General features: G+C 39.0%; 1 protein-coding gene across 1 annotated transcript in view; it reads left to right on the top strand.

The window, feature by feature from the left end:
* Positions 1-17,896, top strand: part of PRKAG2 (protein kinase AMP-activated non-catalytic subunit gamma 2) — a 68,330-nt gene that overhangs the window by 12,758 nt on the left and 37,676 nt on the right. The window contains 2 exon segments of the mRNA XM_072412582.1: positions 13,490-13,710; positions 17,742-17,793. Coding sequence (XP_072268683.1) covers positions 13,490-13,710; positions 17,742-17,793 — 273 coding nt within the window.

Raw genomic sequence — 17,896 nt, 5'->3', positions numbered from 1 at the left:
TTTTTTTGACTTTTTGTAGAATAATATTCTGGAAGTGCTGGCTGAGCACTGTGTATTGTGTTTATGAATAATATTTATGTGTAAGCATTGTATGTATATGTAAGATGGAAAATAATTCCCCAATATCTGCTTTTTTTCTGATTGAATGGGAAAACAATAGGGGTTGGTTTTTAAAATCCAGTATACCTCCAATATGATAATGATTGGCAGGGCAAGATAGGTTGAACCTAAATCAGAACTATTTATACTGATACCCACAGTGACCATCAGGCTTAAATTCATTGGATCAGGTGATTAAAATCTGATGTCTCTGGGGACCTTTATTTCATGGTCAGGAGTATGTTTATTTTAAAGCCTGCTGAGATTTAATTTGACAAGTTCATTAGGTGTTACATTTTGTAGTAAGCTAAGCACACCATAATGATCACATTTCACCTGCTGCCCTTCCTGTATTTACTATAAAAAAAAGGTCCTGGTGCTGGGGCATTGAGCCAGTGGTTTCCTCAAATCACATTACACGTAGCACATGATACGCAGTCATAGGCTTCCCTGTTCTACTTTTTTTCCTGGCTCGGGTACAGACCTGCTGGTCACACATTGATGCAAAAGCTCAGTCTATTCATACTCACTTACCATATGTGGTGTCAGAAGTAAATTGGGAACATACAGTGTATCAAGTGAAATGATAAAATGGGGAACAGATCCAACATGTATATGTATTGCTAGTTGCTAGTAGTTTTACATAAAAAAACAGTGATAAATACAGTGATAGTTACATATATGACATTTGATTTTTGTAAAGCCATTTACAGTTTAAGTTTTATATTAATAATATTTTTAGCTCATTATATTAGCTAAAGGTTCATGTAAAACAAATACAAAACAGAATATGCTTTTTCGGATTTGTAATAAGTTCATGATGTAATTCTAACATATGCAGCACAATTGAGTATTCCTAATAAGGACAGTGGGTTTAGTTGTTGCTGACTTTTTTCTGCAATAAGAAATTGAGAGAGGATGCCACATTATTCAATTATTTTTGTGTCATGCCCTAACTGTCCAGTACCCATGCATTGTGACCCAGCTTTTCCAAAACCACCCAAAAACAGCCAAATATACAAAGAATATCTCTGATCACTGATACCTGCCCGTAGTGTATATGGTGTTTGAGTTTGTGTATCTAATTTCTTTTTATTTCATTTTTATAGTAACATATTCACATGAGTCAGAACGTTTTAGCTTCCCAGAAAACTTGCATTTATAAACAATGTGCAGCAGCTATTGTCTCCACTGCTTATAGGTGTCAGGAACCACTATGAAATGTGGAGTTTGCATTTATAAAAAAAAATATAATAAAAATAGTAAGATTATCATAAGAACATTTGATACCAGATCATAGGTGATGTTGATAGTTTTTTTCATTAGATACTTATTAATCAGTAAAGGTCATACAAACCATTATTAGGACATCATGTTTTCATAAGTATTTACTTGACCTGGTATCTGATTAGATATAATTTCTAGATTACAATGTTGACCAGAGTCCCAGCACTCTGCATGTACAGGCTGCAGTTTTTTCTCTTCATACTCCTATTTCTTCTTTTATTAAATATGGCGTTAACAATTATTGTTTATTCCTAAACTTGCTGAATAACAACCAAATGAACGCATGAAAGTTAATTGAGAGCTTTGTACAAGTGCTCAGTCTATACTCCCATATGTCTATGAAATCTGTCCACTTTATATTTCCTCTTCTTGTGTGAAACAGCCGGAGGAGGAGAACATTTTATGGAGTTTCCTGTCTCCCCAAGACATGAAAATAAACACATTCACCACGAGGCTGCTGAGCATGAAGTACTCTGCTAAGGGTCTAAATGGCAGGTGCTGCAAGTGGAGTAAATTTAGAAATGGAGCTGTAAGCGCTGGTTCTCACAATATCCAGATCTATCCAGCATGAATGGAAATTACAGAATGATCTGCGTCTTGTGATGTGACACTTGACTGATCATAGACTTTTGTGGAAAGACTATTAGGGGCTGCTGCCTGTACCCAGAGGAGGGAACCGTTTATATTATCTGTAATAGGAGAACTTGGTAGTGTTGTGGGAAACATTCAGTGGTGGACATTTACTGCATAGGTTCCCTGTGCAGCTAGTTTTGATCTCCTTGATATGTACGAGTGATATGAGTGTCACCTATATTGTTAGTCTTCAAAAAAATAAATAACTAAAAAAATCACAAAACATTTGCTGTATATGCTATGCCGCCTGTCACACCTCACTATTCCTTACCTATTTACTCTTACTGCACTAAAATTAGCAATATGAGCATTTCTTCCCTCATTGTCATGGAACGTAAACCTATGCCATTAAAAGTGTCTATACAGATTGACACAGATAATCACAAGAGGGTAAGCCAAGCAATCCAAATGTCAATCTTCCCCTACAACTTTTAGATGCACCTACTTATGTTTTTGGACCGCATAAATGGTATTTCTATACCTGTGACCAACACCCGTTTCTATTGGCGTTTATTTGTGATCAATAGGACTAGAGTCCAATTAAAGCATTGTGTTTTAAACAGTATTAGCAACACTTATACTGCAACCAAAATACTTTTGGTGTTACAGTGGTAAAAAACATGTATATCATGAACCCCAACATCTGCATTTAGGATGTGTACTTAGTAGGCTGCATTGTTTAAATAATCAGCTGGTAATACTACTATTGCTAAAAAGAAATGTTTATGGGCTGCTAAGCCTGATTTAGCCTTGTAACAGGTTGTAAAATCCATGGTGACCTATATACTATGTTTAGGCAGTACAAAATTTGTCCATGCTCATTATTTTAGGCCACTTTACATTATAGACAAGTATAGGTAGTCCCCGGGTTACATATGAGATAGGGAATGTAGGTTTGTTCTTAAGTTGAGTTTGTATGTAAATCGGAACAGGTACATTATTTTAATAAATGCAATTAGGACAGATGTTTGTCTCAACATATTATTAGGCAGTATGATTTCAGTTACTGTATAAAATCCTCACTGTGTGTTAATCACAAACAAAGCAAAAAAAAAAAACTTTGTGACATTTCTTACCCATCTGGAGCAAGCTGTGCTTTAATATGCTAAAATAAATAGCTGAAGAGTTTGTCTTAATCATTAAAGAGTTCCAAGATGTTACAGATCAGATCAGATCTTAAGATCACCCACAACCTCAGCAGTGTTTAGCAAAAGCTTTCTAATGCAAGTCATGCAAACCACCCCCCCCCCCACTCCCCCCAACAAGCCTCCATCCTGCACACGAGTGAGCAGGGAAGCCCCGTTCGTATTTAGGAGTTGTCTGTATGTCGGATGTCCTTAACTCAGCGACTACCTATACTGCTTTATCTCATCCATCTCTGATCCTCAGAAATCGCCTGAACTTACTACTTTTCTCTTTTTCTTAGCTTTTCATTAGCAAAAAGGTTTACTGTACATATGCAGCCAAAAATGCACAGGATACCCACAGAAGGGTAGCAATTGACTCCTACATCTCATTTCCTTCCATCAGTCTTGGGCATACATTTCCTGGCACTGGTAGCACTTCAAATAAATATGGAGATCAGTTTAGCGAGGTGAGCTCCTTTTCTCTTCTTACACAAAACCCTGTCACTTGTAGGGAAGAGTTATTAGAACACCAACACTAATCTACACAGCAGTAGTTAAAGCCCCTATATGCAATGCTTAAGACCCAGTTGTCAACTCTATTTCAAAGAGGAGTTATATCATCAGTGGTCATCCAGTGGCCTAAGAGAATAGCCCGTCTTTTGGGAAGTCCACTGTAGAGTTGGTGGCAAAGTTGGCACCTTCCAACGATGCAGTGATGACAGGTCTTGGACCTGTCATTCCTGCAGAGTGGCTGCACTCCCATAAGTATGTGCCAAATTCTGCAAGTATGTTGTACATTATGGCATAAGCTCACTGCCCACCAAGGGGTGAAGTTTCGCTTTAAGTGTGCATAAAATGTGACCTTTTGGGTGGGTATAGGGAGGTAGGTCATGGGACAAATGGCAGTCCCAATAGGAAAAGTAGTGATAGTTTTGAATAGTGTAGTTGTCCCAATTTATTATCTGACATTTATTGTACATTTTAAAAATTAGTATTATTCATAAAGAAATGGGGAAGTTCGTGAGCAGAGTATTATGTTGTGTATCTTATACAGAGAGCCAAGCTGAAATATTTGTTTAATTCTATAATATCACTAAGTTTCCACTATAAAGCTAAATATTTCAGATGAAGGATAAGGAGTTTATTTTAATAGGTTTCATTCTGAATGCAGATTAGGATGTGTCTCAGACCTTGCTTAGAAATGCTCCAGCCAGAGGCCATCTTATTTTCTTCTTAACGGCCAAGAAATTGCTTTGCTAAACGCAGAAGAATAATTTCAAGGGCTATTAATGTCTCAAAGTTATTCATTATCAGCTCACGCTGTTTGTGCTTCTGTGCTTGAGGTAACAAAAACAATATGGAAAATTCAGAGTTACATTTAGGGGTAGCTGGAAAAACTGAAACTGATTTTAGTGTTCTGAACTGTAGAACTACTCCAGAAGCAGAATCTCTCTATGGGAGGAATTTCTGAAAAGGTCTAATTATATTCAAGCTACTCAACCACATAACTGTATTTTAAATTTATAAATTGAGGCAAAAAGCTAAAATTACTAATAAGGATGAAACCTTTGATGGAATATATTTACACTATGTGTATAATATTTTAGGTGCGGTGAGCCAAAGGCAGAAATCAGCGGCTGTCCTTAATCAGACTGTCCATGTATAACAGAGCATTGCTCTTATGGTTCCTTTATTGCATTCTGTATTGATTTGTACTAGTGAAAAAAAGTTGTAATATTAGCAAAGTCAAAACTTTTTTCTTTCAGATATAGTAGAAGGGGTAAAATTTGTCTTGGGCCTTGGATGTCTATGTGATTAAAAAAAAAATCAAGAGGTGCTGGAACTTCCAATTTTATGAAGCAATTGTATAAGACACTTAATTTTCACATAAGATTACTGGCTGTGCTGGGGCAGCTCGGATCACAGTAGATCATAGCTGTGACTCCAAGATTATACTCATAGAAAGGAAAGAAAGATGGGTGCCACTCTTCTTGCTAATAAAGTCCTCAGAAAATAATTTCTGATGGAATATTACATTCATTTTATGATTCTTATGCCAAGAGGCTTGCCACTTCTTTTTCTGGCATTATTTGTTTGAATTGTTTTTGGTCTGTGTCCCATTGGAGAAATCTGTCTAACTTGAGGGGAAATCCAAATTCATTGATATTGGAACAGTTGTCCGCACAATGAAAAATAATAGTGTGGTGCCCTCCAAGAAGTGGATAGCAATAAAGAGATAGAAAAATAGAATCAGGGTGTTATGATTCAGATATGATTCCTCTTCGAGGTGTGGGAACCTTGCATATTCTTCATTGGCCAGGCTTGGATGATGTAACTCCCCCACATGCACAAGAAAGTTCATTTATTCCTGGCAACCCTGGACATATCCCAGCATCCTTCACTGAGCTGTACCTGCCAGAAAGATCTCTTAATATATGTCATGCTTCTGCCTGCTGTTTGAGTGTGTCCAGCAGGTTGTACATTCTTTGGATTTTCATGCATCAACGATTGCATTGCATTTATCTTCTCTCTATATCTGGATCTCTAGGTTGTTTGGGTCGATTTAGTGGAGCTTTGAGCTGCAAAAGGTGACATAAATTCCTTTTATTAAGCATTGCCGTTTTCTGTATTTAATATAGTTTTATTTCAAAGCCTAAAATAATTTTAAGTTAAAAAAGAGTTCCACCAGGACTTTACAATGAAAAAGCTGTTATACTAAATAAAATGAAATTAAATGAATGAAAAAGCAGCTGGGTATACTCACCTTTTCTCTAGTGCTGTCACCTGCACCCGCATACCTTTCCAGCAGCACTCTCTTCTAGGTCACAGCCCATTTGCTGTGAACCAGGGCATCAAGGTTTCTCCCTCCCTTGCTCTGAACACATAAAAGAGTGCTGCACAGATTGGTGCCATATTATTATCTATATTGGCAGGTACAAGAATTTTTTTTTAAGGCTGTGGGGTTACACTAAATGGAACAAATAATCAGAAACTTGGTGAACCCAGAACTGGGCTTTTAGCCCAGTAGGGAAATATAAAAAGAACATGTTGCTATATCAGCCCCATTGAACTCGGGTAGAAGACATTAGATATGTCGTATGCACAATTCGATGAACTCTTAGCTGACGTGTGCTATTTTAGCATGTGTTCACCATGGATGTAAAAGCTCTGAACAATCCATTTCAATATCTGCGACTTCTACATGTCACATGAAATATTGTCAAACCTATGTGAATCAGGGAGAACACAAACACAAAACATGACAAACCTACTAATCCGACTCCTGAGCTGTGTTTTTTTCTGGATAACTAATGCTGACTTTTTTTGTGATAAGTCACCCATGCTGATTTTTGTGCTTTACTTTAGACATTGCAGTATTTGCACCTTTTTCTAACACTGTATATTTACCTTTTTTAAATTAAATGTTAATTTCTTTAAATATTTTTTTCTTATTTATACAAGCTTCAACCATTTCTAATGAATCCCAGCACTAGTTTGAAGTATTTCTGGTTTATTATAGTTCAGTGTCCTTGTGCTACCTTGTCCTTGTTTTTATTCACAAAGCTTTTCTTTTTTTGAAAGCAACACTATTACTATTAATTCTTTATAAAATAATCATTAGTGCTTGCTCTATTCAACCTTACCAGTCTAGAATTTGTTTTTATCATACTGTAATTGATTAAAAATATTTTGGTAAGGAGTTTGATTTTCAGGGTCCAAATTTGAACAACTTCTACTCTGCCATTCATGCTCTTACATGCTAATTTATAAAGTATTATGTTTTTTAAACTCATTAGACATTTTATTTTGTCTTTTTTTGACATTTGTTTCTGTTTTACAATTCCATTTTTATGTAAACAGATTACAGTTATCCTTTAGCTTCAGGATGTTAGATGGTATTTGACAAATTATAGCAACACTGCTAGTATAAACAGTCACATCTATAATTAATCTCCACTGAGGTACAAAGTAAATTTGTTGATGTTCTGTAGCTATGATACCACGTTTGCTTTATAAAGTCAAAGTGTAAGCAGTATAGCAAGAATTTTATTTAAGTTTACAATTTTTGAAGGAGGATAGTGCTGTGTGTTCAAGTATTGTATGCATTACATAAAATATATGTAGCTTTGCAATTACTTATTTATGAATTATTAGACTTTGTGCTTTCCTCATTATTTACATCCAATTTCTGGTGAACATCCGGGAGTTATATATGGCCCGTCTAACCACGCACCTACTTTATGCTGTTTGCACAGAAGAGAACAGAGTTTGCAGACAAAATAACAAACTATCCATTTAAGATCTTGTCTTGTGTTAACCTTCTGAAGTTATGGATCCAGACATATATGTTCACAATTGTATGTTTTAAAAAAAGTATCAGGTGTATGCAGGGCCTGCCTTAGCTTTCACAACACTGTGCAAAAAAGAAACGTGTGCCCCTATGCCTAGGTCCAAAATACCCTGCTACACACTTTCTTTTAGCAGAGAAAACAAAAAAAAATGCTTAGTTTCTTTTAACTAAAGACTATTGGCCTGATTTATTAAAGCTCTCCAAGCCTTGGGAGGATATACTTTCCACAGTGAAGCTGGGTGATCCAGCAAACCTGGAATGGATTTCTTAAAAGTAATGTGCTAATTTGTTAGCAAAAGTTTTGAATCCTGGACCAGATCCATTCCAGATTCGCTGGATCACCCAGCTTCACTGATGAAAATGTATCCTCTCCAGCCCAGCCGTAAAGAGCTTTAATAAATCAGGCCCTATGTATGAATGGGAGTTTTAGTTTTTGCTATTGGAGAAAAGAAAAGTAAACTTTACCTCAAAGGGTAGGCAGCTGAGAATTCATTTTGCAGTGATAATTCCCCAACCCATTTACCTTTTCCTGGTGATTTTACCAATAACACTTTCGTGCCCAAATTTGTAACTAATGCCCATGATCACCCATTTCTTCTTGAAGATTTTCAACATGCACTGCTCCACCCAATGCTTGTCCATGGCATTCTGGTGACAGGCAAACAAGCTGCTGTGTTGAAACCTTTTCAAAGAGGGCAAGTTTTTCTGGAACCCTTTGTTAGCTGATTTCATTTGCAGTGGTTGGTCCTCTTTACATGCATATTTTATAACCAAGACATAGACTCGGTAATACATAGGACTGTTACAGTTCAGTGGGGCCCAGCAAGAAGAAACAACGCATGAGCACCAGTGCACAGTCACCATCTTTACAATCTCCTTCCTTTAGCAAATACACAATAAAACGATTCTTTTTGAAGTATAAGTGTGCTTTTAAATCATTTTGTTAGGCTGAGATTTTTAAGAAGAAATAAACCTAGGAAATGTAAATGTGATATGTTATAGTTTACAGATTCCTGGATGTGGTGGCTGCATTATTTTTCATTTCTAAGGCAATACCTCTTGCTCTTGCAGAAATGCAGTTCCCTTAATGTTTACCAGATAGTTATGAAATTTCCATCCCTTTAAATGAGCTCTTTCTTTGTTATTTAAAACACACATCAAGCGCAAGTCAGTAAAATCCCATTTATTTAATTTGAGCAGGATGTTTGAGGGCAGTGCAGCCTATTATTATCAAACTCTGCTTTTTCCATTTGAGTGAATGCAGATGCAAACACAGAATTGCAATTGCAAAAATTCCGTTGACCTGAACCCTTATTTTATGAGTGACCCCTTACTTTTCTGAAGTAGACCTATGCTGTCCAAGGAGGTTTCCTCAGTGGCCAGTAAAGAGCAGTCAATGGACGGACATAGGGAGGTAGCTGTGGAGCTTAGCCATGTAGTCAGGTGCTATTGACAAAGTAAATCTACATTGGAAAAGGTAATAAAAGATTTCTTTCCTGCTAATAAAGTTAACACTGCATCTGTTCTTAGGCAAGATTTTAATTTTTAAAGTGCAAAAAAGAGTACAGGCCCATTTCTTGTGATATAGCTATAAGCTATAACACAGAATGCAGTGTAAGTGGACTAAACTGTAAAGAAAGGTTTGTATGGCTGAATTGGCTTATTTTAGTTTTTCATATTTTGACCAAAGTGAATTGGTGGTAAACCGCAATTGGGGGGGGGGGGGGGGGGGGGGGGGGGGGTTGTAGGGGTAGTATAGTCCAGGGGTTTTTAGGCTGTGTTGATTTAGTGCTTTCATGCAGTGACCCCCATCGTTTACATACAGAGGAATCTGAGTATTCCAACTAATTATCTTCCTCAGCATCTAGGAAAACATTCCTTTTAAAACAATGGAGAGTCTGTAGCAGTGTTCAGTGGAAAAATAAATGAGAAATGCCTTCTGTAATTTAATGAAAGGTCATTTACAATTATGACGCTGTTCTTCACTCAGAATAATCGAACATACTCTGGATGTACTGTTGACATTGTGGCCTTTCTTGTTAAGCAAATTATATGGTACTTTCCTTTTATATGTAAATTAAATCATAGTTATATTATTTACTTAACATCTTACGAATGTCTGGCAACACTGCAAATAAACAAAATACACACTCAAAAAACATAGATATATACCCCCCCTACAAATATGTAAATCTGGATAGCTGATCCTAAAGTTTACACATCCTGCCACAATATATAGCCAATATAACTTCAATCCAATGTCATATCTCCAACGTATTAGATAATGAATATGTGCTCACTCCTGGAACAAGCATGTGTTTGGTGAAATCTAAGTAGACTGACCTCTTCCAGGTCGTAAAGCCAGAACCGTGATGGTATTCCTGGAACCTACCCCGAAAATAAGGCAGCAATGTCATCATCTATGTTTTTAAACTCACAGACTCACTCAAATTTTATGATTAAAAACTTCTCACCATGAATAGGAAACTAAAAGTTTCTAAATAGAAATGTTTTACATAGCATTGTGAAAAAGTCCTGTTGGCCATTTGTGTCAGATTTATGGTATCTCAGTGCATTACCAAATATGTTACTTTGTGTTATGCAGCAAGCTAATGTGTGCTGAGTTACAGTAGCCTTACATCACAGGTGTCAAAAACAAGGCTTGCGGGATGAAACCGGCTCCTCTGGCCATTTTATGGGGCCTGCTGTGCCGCATCCAAGCGCCTGACATTTGCAGGTAGGAGGACCCAGTCCCAGAATACTAGGTAAAAGCAGGGCGGTCCACACAAGTGCTTGACCGCGCTGCAGGCAGAAGGACCCCAGTTCCTTCGTCACACTCCTGCCAAGACCCAGCAATAAGCACGAATATGCCAGAGTCCCTATCCTGCTGCCAGTAGTATTCTGCTGCTCCTCCAGGTATGGAATCCCAGTGGATGCTACATTAGCAATGTCTCTAGACTCAGAGACACAGGGCCCCACCTCAGCACAGTTAGTGGCTCCCTGCACATAGACAGGCCAAGACAGGTCAGGATAAGTCAGGTACACCGACCGCAGAAAAAGTAATCACTCCCAAAATGTCCAACAAGAGAAAAGTTGATGCAGAAGGGAGACAAATTATTGAGAGATGGAAAACTGAATTCATGTTCATGCTTCATGCAGACAAGCATGTTCTTATTTTCAGAACTTGATGAATGCACGAGGATGACGTGTGATATGGTGTCTCAGGGTGAGGAAGAATTTATACTTCTACTAAGACTAATGTATCCTAATAAAAAGTTTGGCCCGCGAAGTTCGGCCCTGTGTTTTGGATTTCAGCCCCTTATGTGATTCAAGTTTGACACCTGTTATTTAGGTATATTTTATCTATATTTTATCTGCATAAATATGGAAATTATATTCCTATCAATGCATATAGATATTCAATTAAAGAAGGTTCATGCACAAATAATAGCTAGTCATTCAAACAGTTTAATTAAGAAACAAGTAATGCATCACCACAGCAAACTCTGAAACTGCCCTGGTTATCCACAGAACTGTCCCAGATTTACAGGGCAACTACCCTAACCAAGCAGAGCAGTCACTATGCAGAGAATCCCTAGCCTGGCAGGTTCAGCTCAGTTCCAGCAGCAGAAGGAGGAGAAGAGAGCCCAGTATATTGGGACAGATCAGAGCAAGATTGGTGTTTTTATCAGTGCTTCCTGATGGGTACTAATGTTTTGCCCCACTTCCCCTCTGGATGTGATTGTTGTTGCCCCACCCCCTAGTGGGCACCATTGTTCCTCTCAACAGAGGAGAAACACCTTCCTCTTGTCACTATTTAACCCCCTCCTCAAACAGACTCTTGCTTCCTCCACAACAGCAGGGCGTTCTTTCCAGACAGACCTTAAATCCACGTGTATTTTTATTTCCTGAATACTAACTCCAAGCAATATTTCCCCTGGGACCTCTGTCTCTGGGCATACTTGCATCACAACATAATGCAAGGGGTGTAAGAGTCAGTTCTATGTAATTTACTACACACAACACAGGTTATAGCACTTAGGACTATGTAATGTACAGCTCAGTGTATAGAGGTCATTAATAAGAAGTAAGTATCATAGCATGATACATTGCTTCTGGACTACATGTCTTTTTCCCACAACTGACACTGGGCATGTCATTCTCCCACTGACTAGCAGTGTATGGTGCTATTATGCAGCACCCTGTACACTGTGCTATATATTACATTGTCCTAAGTGCTATATTACATTGTCACTCTGTACTTGGTAACAGTGGCTCGGTTGTGTGTAATTTGCAACTAATGCAGTTGTTATTGAAGTTAGGTTCAGAGTTAGCTCTTTGTGTGTATTAATTTTTGTTTTGATCTTTTGGGTTTATGTAAGTGTGGCTCTAATAGCTCGTAACTTTAGAGTATTTTGTAGCTATAAATGATACTGACTGCATTTAGCCTATATAGTAGGTAAGCCACACACTATCTAATCATGCTTCTTTTAGCCGCATCCAGTAATCAGTACAATATACCTACAGCCATTTTTTGCTCACTAGTCTTCACTCTCCACATCCCTTGTTTTTCTTGATGTGTTCTTTTTTCTCAACTTCAGTTCGGGAGGTATGCAACAGACTTAAATATATGTGCGTGCACTTTTTTTTCTCCTCAGCTCACCACAATGCATTTATGGTTCGTAAAAGAATGGCATGGCATCGTGTGCATGTTACCAGGCTGACATAATGTGAAAAAAGCCTTCTAATAGCCCATTCAATTGAAATGCTTCTAAAAATGCATGGTAGAATTTGTTATTGCATGCATTTTCAAGTACATTTATTGAAAAATGGGCTCTAAGTATTCTTACACAGAAGGAATGGCCGTTTATCATATGGTCAGTTTAGATGCAAATGGTGCTTAGCTTGTTACTGATTGTAGCCCAATTATTTTTTTAATATGACTGTTGTTGTAGCCCAATTATTAATTATATGACTGTTGGCATAATATTGATTATAACTTTTTACTCGCCCTGCAACAAATGGAAATATAATACTGCATGTATTAACATAAATCCTTTTTTCAACCATGTGGTCTTTAGATTCTAAGGAGAAAAGTTGCTCATCTAGCCTTAGTAGGCCTGGTCTCCTATCTCGGATCTCTTGTATAAACAGTACTCTCTAAAGCAGCCTTTCTGAACCTTTTTACACCTGATGAACCTTTAAAATCATTTTCAGAGAAAATCCTTATAAGTTGGTGGCCAGTGGAAAGAATGACCACCTACAGTGTTGGCTAGAATAACTCATTTACAGTGTGGCGGCTGGCTATACTAAGTGGTGTTGACCCTGGAACTATGCAGACATCATGAAATGGAAGGTCAATCAGCCACAGCTCGAGGAACCTATAGCAAGCTCTGGAGGAACCATAGACTGCCACCGATCCCTGGTTGGGAATGGCTCATCTAGAGGCTATGAGTTCCTGCAGCTGGAGACAGAACTTGTTTTCACCTAATCTATAATGTTAGCATGTGTCATGAACCTTACATAGCATTGTAGAGAAGAGGTACAAATTGGAGAACAGCACTGTCAAATAACCCAACCAACACAATGGGCCCTATTTGTAAAACTGTGAATCAGACATTCCCTCATGGGAATCTTCAAGGTCTATCTGGATGGACTTTCAATGGAAGTCATTGATTCCCCCCAGGGATTGTTTGAGGAATGTCAGTTGCCCTGTTTTATAGATAGAGCTCAATGTGTTTCATATTTATTAGAAGGAATTGGGCTTCACTTATTTCTGAAGCAAGCATAGTGCATGTGTAAAGTATAACTTCATAAATGTTCCAGAAATGCTTTTTAATAGAGAAGCAGTTGTATGACTACACATTATAAATACCAACTAAAAGCAACTTTACTTTTAATGTTGCACATTTGACAATTGTTGCATGCAACAAAGAGGATATTCCTATGCTTATCCAGTATTGTCTAACCATTGGGATTTTTTTTGTTGCAGCCTCAGGACTGTCATCTTCCCCATCCACTCCCACACAAGTGACCAAGCAGCCCACCTTCCCACTGGAATCCTACAAACATGAGCCAGAAAGGCTAGAAGCCAGACTTCGCTCATTCTCCTCACCACCAGACACAGGACAGAGGTTTTCTGTACCGCACCTACCTATGACTGTGACTAAATCCTCCCTCGTGTCATCAACTCACAGTGCTACCTCAAAAACAGTGAGTATACAGCTGTGTGTTTATTCTTTATGTGTCATCAACCCCTTGTTCTATCATTCACCACTGGAAAAGAATAATCCCTGTATAAGAAGTAACTCCCAAAAAAACAAAAAAAAAGTTATCGTACACACATTGAAATTTTGTGTACCTTATTATATCATATATGTTTATTGTGATCCTCTCACAAAAATCTATTCATCTGAGTGACACCAAAGTCTAAAAGAAGAAGGCATACAGCACCTACCCTTATTTCTGCTATATTGTGCTCCATAGCCCTGGATTTCCTAGACCAGGCTGACCCTACTAATAAAGACTCTGATCTGGAACTTTTTCTACTTTGTTCCTCTTTCCAACGCGATGCGCCTGTATCAGGTATTGGAACATTCAGTTTGATACTGGAAAAACAAGAATATATTCGAGCTCCGAGGTCAGCCAAGTGGAGGTCTCTATTTTTTAATTGCATGTGAACCAATTTAAACGGATGAGAGCGGTACGCAGGTGCCTTCTTTCAGCATTTAACATCGGTGAGCTTTAAGTACATATGATCATATTAATACACCCCAAACTCAGGCCCATCAGGTGGCGCTGCTGTTGTATGAACACATCTGGTGAATATTAGCTGGTAGTTATAGGTCATTGGTGAATGATGCTACAAATATTCACATGCAGAACCTCTAGAAAACACTAGATGGTGCTGTGTGCAACCCTCCTGTCTCCATTTCTTAGGAATTACATTACCAGAGAGAAAAAATGCTAAGTAATTTGTAAGGACCTTCCACTAAAGGGAGGAAAAGCAATGATTAGGCTGCAGATACAGGCAAAAAACAACAAAGATTTTGTATACTTATGCCGCATTACAAAATTAGTACTAATTGTAGTTACTATGGCAAAAAGCAGGAAGGAAATGTCAGGCCTAGTATAACTGAAATATTGAAGCAGAATCTTAAAGTGACCCTGTTCTGTGGCCATGTGTGTTATGGCAACTGCTGCTCCCCCAGCTACATATTCACATACCTTTCACCTTCTGATTGGATGAGAAATACCCCCTTCCCACATGACATGCTCAGTGATTGGCTGCTCAGGCCCCCCTTACTCTAACATAAGGGCTGGAAGAGAGGACTTATCCCTGTCTAAACTCCTACAACAGTTTGCCCTCTTCACTATTGGCAGCTGAAGAGAGCAAGGGGGTTGTTAAGGTCCAAAAAAGACCCAAGGAACCCTAGGGCATAGTAAAAGGTTGGGGTCAACAACAGTGAACAGGGCTCCTTTTTATGCTCTTCCCCCTATCTTTTCTGTTTTCCCTCTCTTTGCTCTGTCTCACTCTTTCCTCCAACCAGTTTCTGTTTGCTACCGACACCTTGCTCCTAGGTACAGAGACAGTCTGCTTTTCTGCTGTGTGCCCTTTAGACAATTCCACAATTCCCATACACTTCCTACCCAACACTACTAATTCAACAGCACACAAAAAAATCTGTGTGTCTGTTACACAAAATTACATTTTATTTCTTTGTAACATTCTTTCTTTAACGCAAACATTTAGTATTCTTACATTAGAAAAAATGTTTGCAAGTTTGAGACTATCAACACCCCGGCAACAAAAATAATTTGGGCAGGTAAATGGATATATTGCTTCCCCCTGTCTGGGCAAAGTACAGGTTTACTCTAAAAGAAAGGTTTAGTTATATTGGATACATACACTGATCAGCTATAACATTGACAGGTAACGTGAATAACATTATCTTGTTACAATGGCACCTGCCAATGGTTGGGATATTAGAAGTTGAACAGATGTTTTTTAGTAGGTGATGTGTTAGCAAGATGAGAAATAAGCAAAGATCTGATCTTAGCAAAGCCCGGATTGTGATGCCTAGATAACAGAATCAGAGCATCTCCAAAGTGGGCCTTGTACTGTGTTTCCATGCAGAATGTGTTAGTACCCACCAAAAATGGTAGAAGGGAGCCAGTGACAAGGTTTTCATTACACAAAGGTCAATGAGGAGGGTAGGTCAGTCCGTTGGTCCTGAACCCACAGAAATACTACTATGGCACTTAAAGCCAAGATCATAGAGGATAACTGTACACACCTGAAATGGGCCTTTTTCCTACAATTCATCTACAATAGGTACATAAGCACCAGAACCATACCAGATGGAGCAATAGATGAAGGTGACCCAGTCTTTTAAATCATGTGAAAGCCCAGGTGTGTGGTTACCTGGGAAGAGATGGCAGCAGCATGCCCTATAGGGAAAAAGACCAGCTGGCTGAAGCAGTGCGATGCTCCAAGCTTTGCTCTTTTGGGACATTTTGGGTCCTGCCATTTCAGTGGGTGTTGCTGTGACTTGTACCATCTGCCGAAAGATTGTAGTAGACCACATACACCCCATTCATGGCAACAGTATTCCCTGATGGCAGGGCATCTTCCAACAGGATAAATACTATCACACTTCAAAAATTGTTCAGAAATGGTTGAAGGTACATGACAAGGTAGGCAGCTCACTGGTGGCTATCAGCTGCATTAACATCTTACTGCTGAGTATTGTGATGGGTGGTTGGGGAGAATTTATCAAATGCTCCAGGATGCTGGTTGGAGTGTCCCATGAAGTCATAATCACACCACATAGCTGCCCAGATCCTATAGATTTTGATCTATTGTGAAATACTATAAATATTGTCCCTGTAAAGGGATAATAAAGTCGCCCTTGCTGGTCCCTACTATTGAAAATGTTGTTTGCTGTCATGCAGATTCTCTTGTTTCAATACTTTGATTTTGCCAGAAGCATGAAGTTAACCAATAGTCACTTCAATAATTAGGTAAATAACATTCTTAGGAGTGTTCACCAATGGCTGTACCTCACATCCTCAGTCTTCCCTTATTTGTGGGATGAGAAAATACAAGATTGGTCCCGGTGAATAAACAACTAAAACTAAACATTTCCACTTTTATACATGTTGGATCAGGCAGGGCTTCATTTCAGAAAGAGACAGGTGATGTCCCTTCTGCAATAATGATCCTCACCTGCCTGTTCGTGCCAGGGAATGATAAAAAATGCACATTTGTCAGGGTAGCTGCCAATCCCAGCTTCCCCTGTTCCACTGAATACCCTGGAAGGGTAAAAAAAATAAATTAACCCAGAAATGATTTCTTTTTAGTCCTGTGTTTCCTTTTAATTTGCTTTCCTTAGCACCAAATGCAATTATATTGGAGCCCAATTAAAAGCAGTAAATCTGATATTTGCTGAAAAACTCAGTTGATGAATAACTCTGGGAATGTTTTGGTGAATGTCAGATTCACCATTTTATAAATAAATCTGAGTTTATTTAAAAAGTTTAGTGCAGTATGATATAATAGAAATCTTTACATCAGAGAAAGAGTAAATGAATGAAGGTCAGTGGGGAAGTTTGCACTCCTCAAGTATGTGACAGTGGCAGTGTCTGGGGGTAGATCCCCATTTAATGTACAGCACTGCGTAATATGTTGGCGCTATATTAATCCTGTTTAATATTAATAATAATTTGATTTGATCTCCTGAGATGGTAACTTTGTTCCCTTGCGTTGCACAGCACACATGCCATTCATTGCCTCTGTGGGGCGCTGCACAGATTGCAGCTGTCCCATCAGCCAGGTGTACATGGTCAGTGTCACGGCTGAGGAAGCCCCGCCCCGTCTCGCCTCTCACACATCAATCATCGGCAGGAGGCGGCGCACCAGGTATGGTCGCGCTTCAGCTAACAATCCCTATAGTGACAGTCGGCGGCGGCACTTGTTTGTGCTCTGCAGAAAAGAGGCGGGGCATAGCACATTCTGCCAAGCCATTGGTCAGCTCTCCCTGAAACACGCCGCCAATCAGGCGGTGCGTTTAGTTGCTTCCCAATGAGTGCAGACAAGTTAGTGAGTGGCGCCGCCTCCTCCCAGGCAGGTCTTCCCCGGTACTGTTTGTAGAGAGCAGCTAAGACAGGAATTGTTGCTGCCTCCTCCTCCCTCCTTCCCTGTATGAGCGCTCATCCCCTGTCTCTGCCTTCTCTCCACACAGGCTCAAGGCACCATTGAAGGCATGCTGGAGAAATTGGAGCTAGAAGATGAAGGTAGGAGATCCCATAATAACAAGCTGCATCAGCAGCCTGCCAGATCCCCTGTGTAACAGCAGCTGCTGGGTGCTCATAGGACTGATGTGTGTGCTGGACAGGC

This window comes from Pyxicephalus adspersus, chromosome 5, assembly GCF_032062135.1.
Source record: "Pyxicephalus adspersus chromosome 5, UCB_Pads_2.0, whole genome shotgun sequence".
Lineage (NCBI taxonomy): Eukaryota > Metazoa > Chordata > Amphibia > Anura > Pyxicephalidae > Pyxicephalus > Pyxicephalus adspersus.
This window is presented reverse-complemented; position numbering and strand designations above follow the sequence as displayed.